This window comes from Typopeltis vanoorti, chromosome 25 (genome assembly GCF_054136105.1).
Source record: "Typopeltis vanoorti isolate ZY-2024b chromosome 25, IOZ_Tvanoo_1.0, whole genome shotgun sequence".
Lineage (NCBI taxonomy): Eukaryota > Metazoa > Arthropoda > Arachnida > Uropygi > Thelyphonidae > Typopeltis > Typopeltis vanoorti.
Genome location: NC_143573.1, coordinates 5,925,280 through 5,939,539, shown reverse-complemented (window position 1 = coordinate 5,939,539; position 14,260 = coordinate 5,925,280). Strand labels below are relative to the sequence as shown.

Below are 14,260 nucleotides of genomic sequence, written 5' to 3'. Positions count from 1 at the left end.
TTCCCAGTAAAAGGGACCTCGCAGTTGTTGTATCATCATACGAAATAAATAAAAATATAATTAAGAAATATTAAATTAATATCTGCTGAAATTATGAAGAGTTTGCGGATATTCTGATGTGCTTTTGAACACACTGGTCAGAACGGGTCGGAATTTGTTAGTAATTTAACTTTTCATGTAATTTACGAGGCAGCAGAACGTAAATTATGAAAGGGTTTCTAGAAATCTTTATTCCTCCTCTTCACATTTCCCAGGAATTTGATGGGTTATGGGACAAAAAGGGGCACTCTCTGTTCTCTAACTTCGACTTTCCGCCTTGAGAATGAATTTCTTTACGATGTTTTAAAATTGGCGGTTTTTTCTCGCTGCTAATGCCGCTTTGTTCTCGATTATTTCTTAATTAGCCTTTTCTTACTTACCTCCGCCGCTATCCTTAGTTTTGCTAATAAACATACACTCATACCTTATTACCTTATTGTTTGTTTTTGACTGATCTTGTTCCTCTCAAATTAATATCTGTTGAAATTAAGTACGCTTCGAGATGGATTTTCTTAAGCATGTCCTGTATTAAACTTGACAGATCATCATAATAAAGATCTCGTTTCACGTTTCTAGCTGTTGATAATATTCACATCAACGGTAAAACCACATTTCGTTTGTTTTTTTTTTTCCGTGGGCTGAGATCCTTAATTTTGGCTTTTGAGGCACAAAAAAATCAATAGCTTCCTTTATGAAAACAAAAATAAACGACTCAGTATCCCCTTCCAGTAAAGACCACCTCTCATTTATAAACATGCCTCATTTCAATATTCTCTCGAATTTAGAACTGTTGTGCACTAAAACGAACCTGAATTAACTGATTCTATTTAGGAAACCTAGTTGACATAATAATAATAATAATAATAATAATAATAATAATAATAATAATAATAATAATAATAATAATAATAATAATAATAATAATAATAATAATAATAATAATAATAATATAACTTAAATGTATCCCTTCTCAGTTCAACAGTTCGGACCTAGGACCTGAGATCGAATCCAGTCGTAGTAATAGATGTTTCTGAATGCCTTTATTGGCACGTGGATTTTCTTCATCTAATGTGCAAACACCAATTTGCTTGTTACAGGCCTCGTGGGGCTTGCTTGAAAATGTTCCGCTTTGTGTCTTTAGAGCTAGATTATGTAACCGTTAATATACTCAAAACGGTAGCAACACAATGTGTTATCGGTCTACATAATTTTATACAAGAGTAAAACAAAACTCACTTTCTAATTCTGCATTGAGACTGTTTTGTGGGCATCTTAAGGACGCTGTCCCATCAAACTGCCCAACGCTCCTCTGTCATCTTATAATCATTTATTCACAAACAATTCCTGTGCGATCTCCACAGAGAGGTTACGTGAAACGTACAGAACCCGATTCTCAATTTTACCTTTCATTCCATCTGCTTCTGTCTCTTCCTTCGTTACAGTATTTCTTAAGGAGTACGTGTGTCTGCAGCTGAAGTGGAATCGATGAAGCATTTTTGGTTGAATACATGTTGGTTGCAATCCTTTTTAGGTTGAGAATGACCTTTCATACCTTTATGAGGAGGAGATCGTCCTCATAAAGGTATGAAAGTATGCAACCGTATATTAGGGATGTCTCCCTTTCTATACGGAGGTGGAAGGTGGACAGGATTTCTCACTTGGGAAATTGGCCTTATGAAGAGCCAACTGGCATAATATGCTGTCCTCATGGTATTCTAAACCATCCAATTCAATCCTAAAGACAATACAATATAATCATATTAATGAATTACTTCAGCAAGTTCCTTCTTTCTCGTTAACCACTAGGCCAAACGCGTTCTTGTATTAATTTGCGACCTCTCGTGTGTCGGGTTTATATTAAAACAAATTCAACTTTTTTGTGATCATTCTCACTTCACGATTTCTGTTACATTCAACTCAAACAGTATTTATTTGGAGGTATTTTTAAAATGAATTAAAAACTAAATCAATTTCGAAGCATTTGTTTCAGTAATCTAACGTAAAATAATTTTCATATTTGAAATATTATTTACTAACCTGAACTCCACCGTAAATTATATAAAGGATAAATATCAACGGAGGTCCTACTGAAATCGATGCAGGTGTGGCGAGGTAAGAAACAGAAAGTATTATGCCAGCCAATCCGTATAACCTGAAATTAAGAGAAATATTGTGAATTCGTTGAATTGGCGAGATACGATTTAAATTGCTTACAGAAAAAAATTATAAAAATTATTTTTTATAATTTTTTATTCAACTTATTGACGTAGCTATATTAGACGAAATCATGGCTCATTTTCATTTTTGCCAAAAATGAAATAAAAATTAAAAACCTCTGAATTCCATACAGCACGATACATTACCCGTGCCTGAACACAGCTAAAAATTGTTCATATTTGGTGAACGATTTTTTTGTACTGAAGACGTCAACCGACAAATGAAAAGATTTTCTTCGATCCACTTTTGTCATAAGAAATTGTCGTTGTGAACTCCACTAACAAACAGCGCTCCAGTTAGAAACTGCTCTTATTTTAAAACACCTTGACACCATAGTTTTGATTAGTAAGCATCCTTGCAACCATGACAACACATTAATCTCTGAATTCCCCTGACAATTTTAGGCAATATTTTCTATTTTTTGGCATAACACAAAATACATTAAACGAAGTAAAATCATTTTTGTTTTTGCAGACTGATTTTAGACATTTATTCGAGTAGTAAAATATAATTTATTTCATCGTCATATCAGATGAGTATTATCTAGACACACGAGGTGCAATGGCACATTCTAGAATTCGTCTTGCAGCAGCTGCAATTACATTGTGTCCATTGGTGAGATGTGCATATACTCTTCTAACTTGTTGCAGTCTCTTAAACACATATATTTGTTTCCCTTTATGATATTCTCACTTCATGAGTTTTATTTTTATGTTTTCATTATGAAAAGAAAATTTCTTGTTTATCACAGAGCGTTCTGATTTTCTTTGTGACTTTCTTATATATTTCCTTCTGAGTGAATTTAATGTTGTTGTATTAATCTATTGGATCTGGTGACGCCATGGGTTACCAGTCATTTTGTGGTTGACTATTTCTTCGTTTATTATTGCCTTGAGTTGCTTTTCAGATGTGGAGCATTGTGAGGTTTTTGCCTTAGTATGCAGATTAAGATTGGTGAAGTCATGTTCTGCTATTTTGCATTTCAATCTTCTGTGGTGTAACTATTTGGTAGTGTTAGAATGTTTATATGATCTAACCAAGGAAGCAGTGATAGCATTTCCGATTGTTTCTGCTTTAGTGCATGGCTGATATGTACAGAGATAGCATATCTGGGTATTGTACGGTGTTGTTATCATTAGAATTTGCAGTATTAGGTTAATATATCGGCTATTATCATTAGACATTCAGATGAACATAATTCTTGGCGTGAAAGCATAAATTTCGTTAGTGCAAGAATTTTATCACGATTAAGTTTTGGTGGTGTTGATTGACAGTATTAATTATTTCGATACAAAGGTCATGATCAAACTTATAAACAGATCCTCGCCGTTGTCGCCGTCTGAACAAATTTAGGTGTAGGCTTTTAATGTGCTGTTTCTGTTTTGCTTATCAGGTTGATCTTTCCATCTTAATCTTGGACGTCCACGATATCTTCCTCCTGTGGGCTTATATTCTAGTGCTAGGTTAAGGAATCCTATTGTTATTCATCCTTTCTATGTGGTGTAGCCGATTTTGCTGGTATTCTTCTGCTTGTTGTACGCTTTTTTTTGAATCTAATTGTTCTCTTCTTTCTATGTTTTTCTTTTTATCTAAGCTAGTAAGTTCCAGGGGAGGTCTTAGAAACTTCATCTGTGCTGCTTCCAACTTTTGTCTGTTTCTTTGTTTAAAAATCCAAATTTCACTTCCAAATTTGAGATATATTTTATAGCTCGTATTATGTAATCTTAATTGAGTTTCTTTAGCCATGTATTTTCCAAAATTATTTTTAATTATGCCATTCATTCTATTGTAAATTTGTAGTGTTGCTCATTGTGAATCAGTATTGTATTGCGAGATTATAATTTCTAAGTTATTAATTTTGTAACTTATTCTATTATTTTATTGTTAAGCATAATTTTGACTTTTGCAATAGTTTCCCCACACATTGCCATAGCTTTTGTTTTTCTTTCAGAGATTATCATTGTAAATGCTTTTGCTATTTCGTTTAGATGGTTATTGCAATCTAGAATTAATCTTCTGAATTTGATATTAGTACTTGATCATTTGCATAAAGTATTGTATTCAGCTGCATATTATTTGTGAGTTCAATGCCATCTTGGACAGTTGTTTTCCATTCTTGTAGGATTCTGTTTATATAAATGTTGAATAGGATTAGAGAGAAGCCACTGCCTTGTCTTACTACTTTATTTATAGTTAAAGGTTCTGATAATGTTCTACTTGCAAATTTGATGCACATTTTTGTTTCTCTGTACAGACTTTATTTCTTTAACTAATTGAGGAGGTATTTTATTGCCTTCTAATATTTTCCAGAGTAGTTTTCTGTTCAGGTTATCATACGCTTTTTCGTAGTCAATAAATACAAAGAAAGTGGGCAATTGTTTTCTTTTTTCTGTGATCTGACCCATTGTGAAAGAGGCATTTGTGCATCCTCTCCCTTTTCTAAAACCACACTGTTCTTCTTCTAACTAATTTTCTGTATATTTAATTAGTCTGTTATTTAAGATATTTATAAACAGATTCTTTTATTATCAATTTATGTTTGGTAAGCATTAATATTCTACCGTCCCTTCCTTTTTTGCGGGCAGGATCTAAAGCCTGGAATTTGGAAGGCAGTTGCTTCATCATTAATAAGGGATACTTCCGCTAAGACTGGTATAATCCTCCAGATAAGCCTGAAAAATTAGAAAATGTTTCCGAATGCTTCCGATGTTAATATGCTAGTAGAGGGTCCTCTCGTATGATTTGTGTGCTACTTCCATGCATTGAGCGAGTCAAAAGTGCATTTGCTCGTATTTTCTGATATTATTTCATCTGGCTGATGGTTCACATTCATTTTTCTATTGTACTGAAGTCTTCTTTTAGATTTAATTAGAAGTCTTTTGCTTTCACTGAGGCAGGCAGTCTAACTATATCATCTGAGCTTTTAATTCGTGTAGACTTTGAAGTTTCTAACTTCCTCAGAATATCTTATAATATCCGATCCACAAGAATTGGTAAATTTTTTCTGTTTTTGCTTTTCTTGCTTGGTACAACGGATAATAATAATAATAATAATAATAATAATAATAATAAAATTTTTCACATCACTAATTGTAAATTGTTGAACACTAAGTTTATGAGTTTATATAATTATAACTGGCCAGTTTAGGTTAAGAAAATGACCTACGAAAAACAGCATTACTTGGAACAGTCCATATTTTGCGACGCTACCTGACGGACAATTCTTAGATTCTTGGGTAGAATCTGAATTGTTCTATATCACCAGTCAAATTTTTGTTTATATGATATCTTGTTTTGACTTTGTATTAATAATAATAATAATAATAATAATAAAATTTTTCACATCACAAATTGTAAATTGTTGAACACTAAGTTTATCAGTTTATATAATTATAACTGGCCAGTTTAGGTTAAGAAAATTTATCATAACTTAGACAAATAGTTGAACAATAAATTCTTTTTACCAATGAGGAGGAAAAATCGTTGCTAGAACTCCTCCTGGAAGATGAACAAGAAAACATGGGATAGCCTGGGCCAATCCGAGATATAGGTAAAGAGTCGTGTCCGACGATGCCGAATTCTGTTAGAACAGGAAAAAAAACACACATTAACATGGTTACTAACTTGATAAATGCACTTATAGAACACCGATATGTCCGCTTTTGAAAGAATTATAGTATAGCTAGAGTCTCGGTGGGCAAAGAACTAAATAAGCTGCCAACCCTGCACCGTACAGAGAAAGAGTTTTTATCGGTTCCGGTATTGTCTTTTGATAATCCAAAGAAATAAAAAAATATCTTTAGGGAGAATTATATGTAAAATGAGAGAAAGAAAGATCAGATCGCAGCATACGAAAAGTACAGAAAACTCTAAAACCGATAAGTGCAATTAATTCCTCGAGGATTTGTTGATGTTGAACAGTTCATGTCCAGTCATAACAGTTTATTCCACAAGGAGACTTTTTGTTGCACAGTTTTATTCATTCTTTAAACTTCATCATCATCATCATCATCATCATCATCATCATCATCAAATTCCTGACATGCGCCCTCATGGGGTGTACAGGATATGGTAGTACTACATGAAAAACTTACATCATTATTAACTTCCTATCTATAATTTTCCTCCAAATCAGTCTGTTACTTGTCAAGACTCCAACATCATTACCAGATCTTATATTTCTATCGTCTTTGCACTTTGCCGTATCAATCCAGCTATATCTTGGTCTTCCTCTGGGTGGTTTTTCCTATTTTTCTTTCCTCTCCCATTCTACTTAAGTGACCATACCACCTGAAATTAGCTCTGCTAAAGCATTCCTGGATGCTGACAATGTCAAGTTCTTTCCTAACATTCTAATTTTTTTTTAATATGATATTGCCATTGATGCCATCTGTTCATGCCTATAATCTTTCTCAAGACTCTCACATCTGCGGTCTCTAGTCTTTGGTCAAGTGTTTTACTTCTGACCCAGCTCTCAGATCCATAAATTAAAACTGGTTTGAACACTGTCTGGTATACAGCTAATTTAGTTTTCCGACTAATTTCTCTCTTATTCCATATGAATTTATTCAATTGACTTCCTACCATACCATCTTTGTTGATTCTGTTGTCTATTTCCATATTTAATTTACCATCTTGACTAAAACTTGTGCAACAAAACGTCTCCTTGTGGAATAAACTTGTTTTACTTGTTACGCAGGTTCTCCATTCAGGACGTACTTGACATACGATTCTACCTATTTTCATTGTTTTTGTCTATAGATACCATATCTATTACAACAGTTATTTAATTTAGTCAGAGAATCTTGCAGACTTATAGCGGATTTATTTAGAAGTATATCATCGTCCGCATAAAACAAAGAGCTGACATTATCATCTCCAATTCTGATATCGTGTTTAATACCACTTCATAATATGATCCATAGAGATAATGAATAACAGAGGGGATAATGTACATCCTTGTCTCACACCATATTTAACATTAAACCATCTTATTGTACTTCCTTCAATTCTAACTGCTGACTTGCAACTCAAATAAAGACTAAGTATTGCTTGATATAATTCCCCATTGACACCATATAACTGTAGCGTATTGAATAACTTCTCTCTTGGCACCTTATCATATGCCTTTTACACATCGACAAAGTGCAAACTTAAATACAGATCTTTTTTATATTCCCATGCTTTCTCCACTATTTGTCGTAAAGTGAAGATCTGATCCTGACAGACTCTATTTGGCCTGAATCCAGCTTGTTCTTCACCAAGCTTTTCCTCCACCATTCTTCTTAACCATTTCTCAAGTATACTTGCTAAATCTTGCCAGGAACACTAAGTAGGGAAATACCGCCTTTAATTCTCACATTCAGTTTAATGTCCCTTTTTATATATGGATACTATGAGAGCTCTACTCCAACCATCAGGAACTCGTTTCTCTGTCCAGGCCTTCTGAACAATGCAGTGCAGCCACTGTAAGACTTTTATACCACCATACTTCAGCATTTCTGGTCGAATATCATCTACTCCTGCCGCCTTTCCACATTTCAAGCCTTTGATGGCTTTTTCTATTTCAAGTATGGATATGTATTCCTGACTGCATGCCTGTTTTTTACCACTGTGCTATCACTGCTTATTTAATTTAGCCATTTTTCGAAGTAATTACTCCATAGTTCACGGATATCTTTTTCTTCCGTTTTTATGTCACCTTTACCATCTCTAACTTCTTTTCTAGCACTCTTTCCTCCATTTCTAAGCTTCTTCAACAACCTCCAGAATATCTTGACAGCTTCTTCATATTTAGTTTCTATGTTCTTGCCAAAGTCCTCCCGTGACTTTTGTCTCTGTATTCTCTAAGAGCACAAGCTGAGTTATTTGCCATTAACGTTTGATATGCTTTCTTCTTTTCCTTCACTGCCTTTTTAACTTCCTGTGTCCACCATGGAGTTCTGATTTTTCTATTTTTCACCACATGCCTCTCTGGCTGAATCAATTAAGGTTTTCTTCAAGGCTTGCCACTGAATCTCCAAGGTTTGGTTCATGTTCTCAAACTCTTTCATTTTTTCTTCAATAATCTTTGTGTATTTTAGTCGACAGTTCGTATCTCAGAGCTGCTCAACTTTTATTCGCTTTAAAATTTTCTTACATATTATTGTTTTCAATATGAAATTCAATTTTATTCTGCTCAAGACTAAATAGTGATCACTTCCAATTTCAAATCCTCTGTACACTCTGGTGTCCTGCATCAGGGAGAAAACATCACTATGAACAATAACATAGTCCATGAGACTTTTCTTATTCCTTGCCTCTTCTCTCCATGTGAAGTTCTTCACATTGTTATGTTGGAACATGGTGTTAGTAATAACCAGCCCATGTCCTGAGCAGAAACCCAACAGGTATTTGTTAGTATTATTTTCTCCACATTTTCTCAAAAAATTTTCTCTAAATATCTGTTTTCTCCAAATTTTCTCAAAATATTTTGTATGTCTCAGAATCATTTCCTACTCTGCTATTTCGATTCCTAACAAGGACCAACTTTTCCTTTTCCTTTTTCACTGTGTCAGTTGCTTTCTCTAAAGCACCAAAAATTCCTCCACTTCTCCCTTAGTAGACCCTTCTGTGGGACCATAGGCACAAATAAGTCTCATTGTCCAGTTCCCCATTCTCATATTTGCCCACATCACTCTACTTGAGACTGACTGCCATTCAAGATTAGCCTCGTATTTTGTGTTGAATACTATGGCTACTCCTCCTTTTCCTTGAATGTCATTGACTGAATATAACATTTTGTATTTATTGCTCAGAAAGATCTCATCAGATTTTGTCATTTTTGCTTCAGTCTCCCCTGTTATGTCGATCTGGTACTTATTTTATCTAATACTTCAGCTAGCTCCATTTCTTTGCCATTCAGGCTTCGTATGTTCATAGTACCGATCTTTAACTCTGGTGATGTTGAGTTGAGGTGTGTTTTCAGATTTGTTCCAGTAGCTGTCTTTTCGCTGTTCGCCCTGGTTCCCTGGCGAAAACAACGGGGACCCTTGTTTAACTGGGCGACGTCCCAACAGGCATGAAATTTTGCATGTTGTACCATCATTTTGTATATTGGTTTAAGCCAATAAAAATAAAATTTGGTCGGCTAAATCCCAAATTGCAAGCCCATCCTCGTTCGTTCAGTATCCAGCTAGATACCCAATAGGGTGCACCACGAGAAGGTGAGGATGTGGACATTAGGACAGAAGCCCTGGTCGGTTCCCCGCATTCCTTTAAAGGCTATGTGGAGGTCTCCTCTCAGTAACACAGCTTTGACCTTCAAGCACACCCTTTTTTAAACTTTTAAATAATATTTAGATGAATAGCGGTGAGAATACTTAGAAAGTTCGAGATGGTTTTGTGTCAGGTTTTTGGTAAATCATGACCACAAATGGACCTGGGATCACATCTTGAATCCTTTTACATTTGATGCCCGAGTTTTTGACATTTCAATTGATCCTCTGAATTGTTCTGGAAATCAAAATTGTAATCAGTGCAGATAATTTAGCACATTTCCATAATACATGATGAACTGCTTTTATTTTATGTACTGCTAGTCTGAACTTGTATTTTTCTTTCTTTCTTTTTTTCTATCTCCATCCTTAATGTGTTTTGACATGTTCGTTTATTCTTACCCTCCTGTTCGTTCGTGCACATGAAATTGCAATGATCTTCTATGCTCCCAATTTTATCAGTGGTGGTGGTGGGGAAGTTATTTGTGAGGGTGAAGGAAACTTGAGATCAAAGAGACTTTGAATCCTTAGTGATGCACCATCTTTTGAATATTATCTGTGACAAAATCGTTGGTAAGGGGGTGATACTCTTTCTACATTGGTAAAGGAGCGGGCTCTTTTAGTATATTAGCTATAATTATTTGAAAGGATAAGACCAAGATATTTGAGTTCTTGGCTTCTTTTCATTGTGCTTCTGGAAATGTTATTAATTCTGTCTCGTAGTGATTGTGTGGATTTTTTTAAATTTTTAATTTTCTTTTTTATTGTGATTGGCAGCGATGGGACGTTGCGTGGAGGTACGGTATCTTCCTATGCGTTGATTGTCTCTAGACTAAATAGATAACTTTATTCTTTTCGGAGATCTCCACGAGAGCGTCTGAAATAATGATAACAAAGAAAGAAAGGCAGGATCTGTCGTTTAGTAAATCGTCCGTAAAATTTATACGGGGATGAATGTTGATAAGATGATGAAGAGCCATTTAATCGTTTTCTCAAGTATGAATATACGCGTGTACTCGTGCATAGTAATTCCTTGTTCCCCAATGGTCCACTTTTCACCAAATTCCTTAAACATCGAGGTAAAAGCTAGTCGCAAGCCCCTCACTTAACATTTTTTATTCCCCGTTCAATTTCTCATATAAATGGCAGAACATGTTGCGATGTAGTATTCAAATATCGCCATCATGTCCATGATAATTGTTCTTCTAATAGTACTGTGGTTTCTTTTCGAGAAACGTTTGTGATCAATTACGGTTCTATTGCGACAGTTTTTTTTTTCCAAAGTAGTACGCGAGCCTCTGTAACTCAGTTAATATAGACCATAGGTTCACAAACTTTTTCTGGCCACTGCCCACTTTGCAAGCCATAAATTTTGTAACCCCCCCCATTATAACAGTTTTCCTCGTTTTGTCCGAATAATTATAAATAATAATTAATAAATAAGTAATTACGCAAGATATAAACAACAAACCTACAAAACATAACCACAGAAAACAGTATAATATATAAAAGTGTTTTTTATATTTTACATATATTTTGAAATGAAATATAACGAATATATTTGCTACTGTAAACATAACCTATTATACACACATATGTGCATACTCTATTTTCTTACTGACATAGATAATTGACATCTATTTCTATCCGACATGGTAATTTTTTCAAATGATTAAATAATTGAAATAGAAAATTGATAAACAAATTGATCGTGTAAGACGGGCATAAGATTAATTAAAATTCAATATTTAAATTTTAAATGATTATTTAATCGCGAAATCACGAAAATAATTAATTTTTAAATATATATTATTAATTTCTTCTATAAAGAGCCTCAGACCCCTAGATCGCCTGAACAAATGCTTCTGATCCCACTATATCCCCCCCCCCCCCTAGAAGGAACTTATGGTATAGACGAAGCCAATTGGTCGGAAAAACCTGGGTTCGATTCCTGACAGTGACATGAGGAACCTTTTAGTGGTCTCTTTCGATTGAAGGTAAGTTAGCCGGTCTCATACGGAGGTAGGCGGTTTTTTAACCCCGAAAGGTGGGTTATTTGTCACACAGAACAGGCAAAACCGCCCCGTGAACACACGCATCCACACACACACACACACACACACACACACACACACACACACACACACACACACACACACACACACACACACACACACCAAGAAGAGTAGGACTAACCACCTTGTCCTCAATACGGAAGCAATTAAGTGAATAGAAAATTTTGGGCCCCCTCAAGGTAAAAGAGGAGGGAAGGAATAATAATAAGAAGAAGTCCGCTTATAGTTGTGTCTTGCCCACAGTCGTATGGGGAACTCCACCAGATGTGCGAGATAGTTGGAGGGAAGAGGGATGGAAAATATCGGCAATCGATTATGGGTTTGAATGGTATGTCCTGCATATATATCTTTGCAACTCGTAAAGGTTGAGTTACTTTACAAGACATTTAAGCAACTTAAATGTCTTGTAAAGTAGCTTAAAATATAGTATGTAAAGTAACGTAAAATGTCTTAAAATAAAAATGGCATTAATTTCTGAACTATTCACGTGATGGAAGAAGAAAGGGAAGTTCTTCTGCTTCAGATTATGGGAAAAGCTCATGCATCTGACTGACCTGTGGCATTTAGTGCTCCGGAACAACGTATTCGTTCTGTTGCTAAGAATATCCGCAGATTTTGACAACAGCACATCATGACTGTGTTCTCTAACAAATTTCTTCCTTTGAATGGAAGTGCTTCATTTATTTTTGTTTTATAAGCGATGCTTCCCCGTGGCTGGTTCTCTGAGTTCATGTGCTGAAGAGGCAACAATTTGTTTGACGAAACGTTCGTCCGTAAAAGTGAATAGCAGTTCTCCGCACACACCGGCTTGAGGCCGAACGTATTTTGATTTTCAGTTCGTGTGCAATATTTGTTCTGTCTCCAGGGACTTAGCTGGTTAGGAGCACTGAGAGAATAGCAGCTTCCCTTAAGGTATACAGTTCAAAAATGAATCTATGGGTGCTATGTTTCGGAATGCTATGTCACCGGATGCTATGTTTCGGAATGGGTCAACAGTGACCATATAGAACCCGACTTGCTTTTCAAGGTAGCTAACATTTAACCATTTCAGTGAGTCAAATGCAGTTCCCTTCACCGTCTTAATCCGGTTTTTATTCAGGAGCTGTTCCAAACTTCTTTGGCTGCAATATTCGCAGGTTGGAACTCATACAGCAAGCACTTCTCAAATTAGGGGGTGTTGGCAAGTCATATTAAAGAATACAAATCAGATAAACACAAATGAGTACTTTCCTCGACAACTAATCTCTTTTATCTTTTCTATTAAACGATAAAAGAGATCATTCTATTATTTATTATTCATTCTGATTCGGAAGATAAAAAAGTGAAATGCAAAATAACACGAATTCCTAAAATAATTACCTCATAACCCGTTCTGATCATAATGGCTACATACGCCTGTCGTGTACTCAACATCAAGGCAGAGAGCACTTCTCCGATGAATATAAATACACAAAGCATCAGCCATTGCAAAGTACGACTTTGAGGAGCACTGGTTAACCCTGGCGGCTCGTTACTACAACACAAATATATAAAATGTTAAGCGCGTCTATAAATAAAGAAAAAACAATTCAGTTAAACACACTGATGGATAATTTTCAGACCAGTTAAAGATGCTGTGAAGTGCTTGTAATGCCCTATTATTTGCTACTTATTTCAATATCGCTGTTAAGAAAAATAATAAGCAAATATTTTACACTAATTGTTATTAAAGATAGAAAACGATGTAAAATGAGGTAAACTAAAATTCAATTATATAATGTCAAATCAAAAAACACATTTTGATATCACATGCATTGCGGTTACCATGTGCACGGTTAACATGTAAAACAAGTTTTCTGGTTGTTGTGTGTGTGTGTGTGTGTGTGTGTGTGTGTGTGTGTGTGTGTGTGTGTGTGTGTGTGTGTGTGTGTGTGTGTGTGTGCGCGTGCGTGCCTATTTCTAGTCGAAGCAATGGGATAAATCTCCTGTTTCAACTATTGCACTCCCAATTTCAGAGAGCCAAGTGTCGATCTGATATTTACTACGGTCTCCTCTGTGTAATTGCTTTAACCAGTCCTGAGCTGTAGATCGAGTAAATAAGAGTTATGACTTAAACAACTTTTCAAGATTAGTTATTTTTATGCTTTAAGATTTAGAAATTCCACTTTCTCCAATGTCATACTCTCAGAGGTTCAATGCTGTTATATATTTTAGAAGCTGAGTGAGCAAAATGCTTGTTTGCATTTATGTGCATGGTAGTGATGCTTTACTCATATCACTAACTGATATTCCTTTTTAAATATTCATAACATATGTATTTTTTGATAGAATCGTTTTAATAAAGTGGCTAGTTTGAATTAATTTCATTATTATTATTATTATTATTATTATTATTATTATTATTATTATTATTATTATTATTATTATTATTAATAGACGGCGCTGTATAGCATACGAAAGGACGCACAGTGATAACTCTGTGCCCGTTTTTTATAGATTTAAAGTGGTTCCAACTCCTGGATTTAATTTGAACGTGTTCCTAAGTAACTGTACTTGTCACGCCGAAGACAGTGATATAAAATTCACCGAATTCGGCTAAGAAGAATCCAAATTTTGAAGTGTTGAAAAGTGAACAGAGAGGACTGCGTTCAACAACAAGAGAAGAACAAAGAACGTCGCCATCTTTACAATCAC

General features: G+C 35.0%; 1 protein-coding gene across 1 annotated transcript in view; it reads right to left on the bottom strand.

Moving 5' to 3' along the window:
- LOC150092505 (vesicular glutamate transporter 1-like) overlaps nt 1-14,260 on the bottom strand; it is a 51,735-nt gene that overhangs the window by 23,608 nt on the left and 13,867 nt on the right. The window contains exons 2-4 of the mRNA XM_090414499.1: nt 12,947-13,100; nt 5,721-5,836; nt 2,077-2,191 (exon numbers count right to left, since the gene is read on the bottom strand). Of these exons, the coding sequence (XP_090270625.1) occupies nt 2,077-2,191; nt 5,721-5,836; nt 12,947-13,100 (385 nt within the window). The remainder of the gene's footprint in view (nt 1-2,076; nt 2,192-5,720; nt 5,837-12,946; nt 13,101-14,260) is intronic.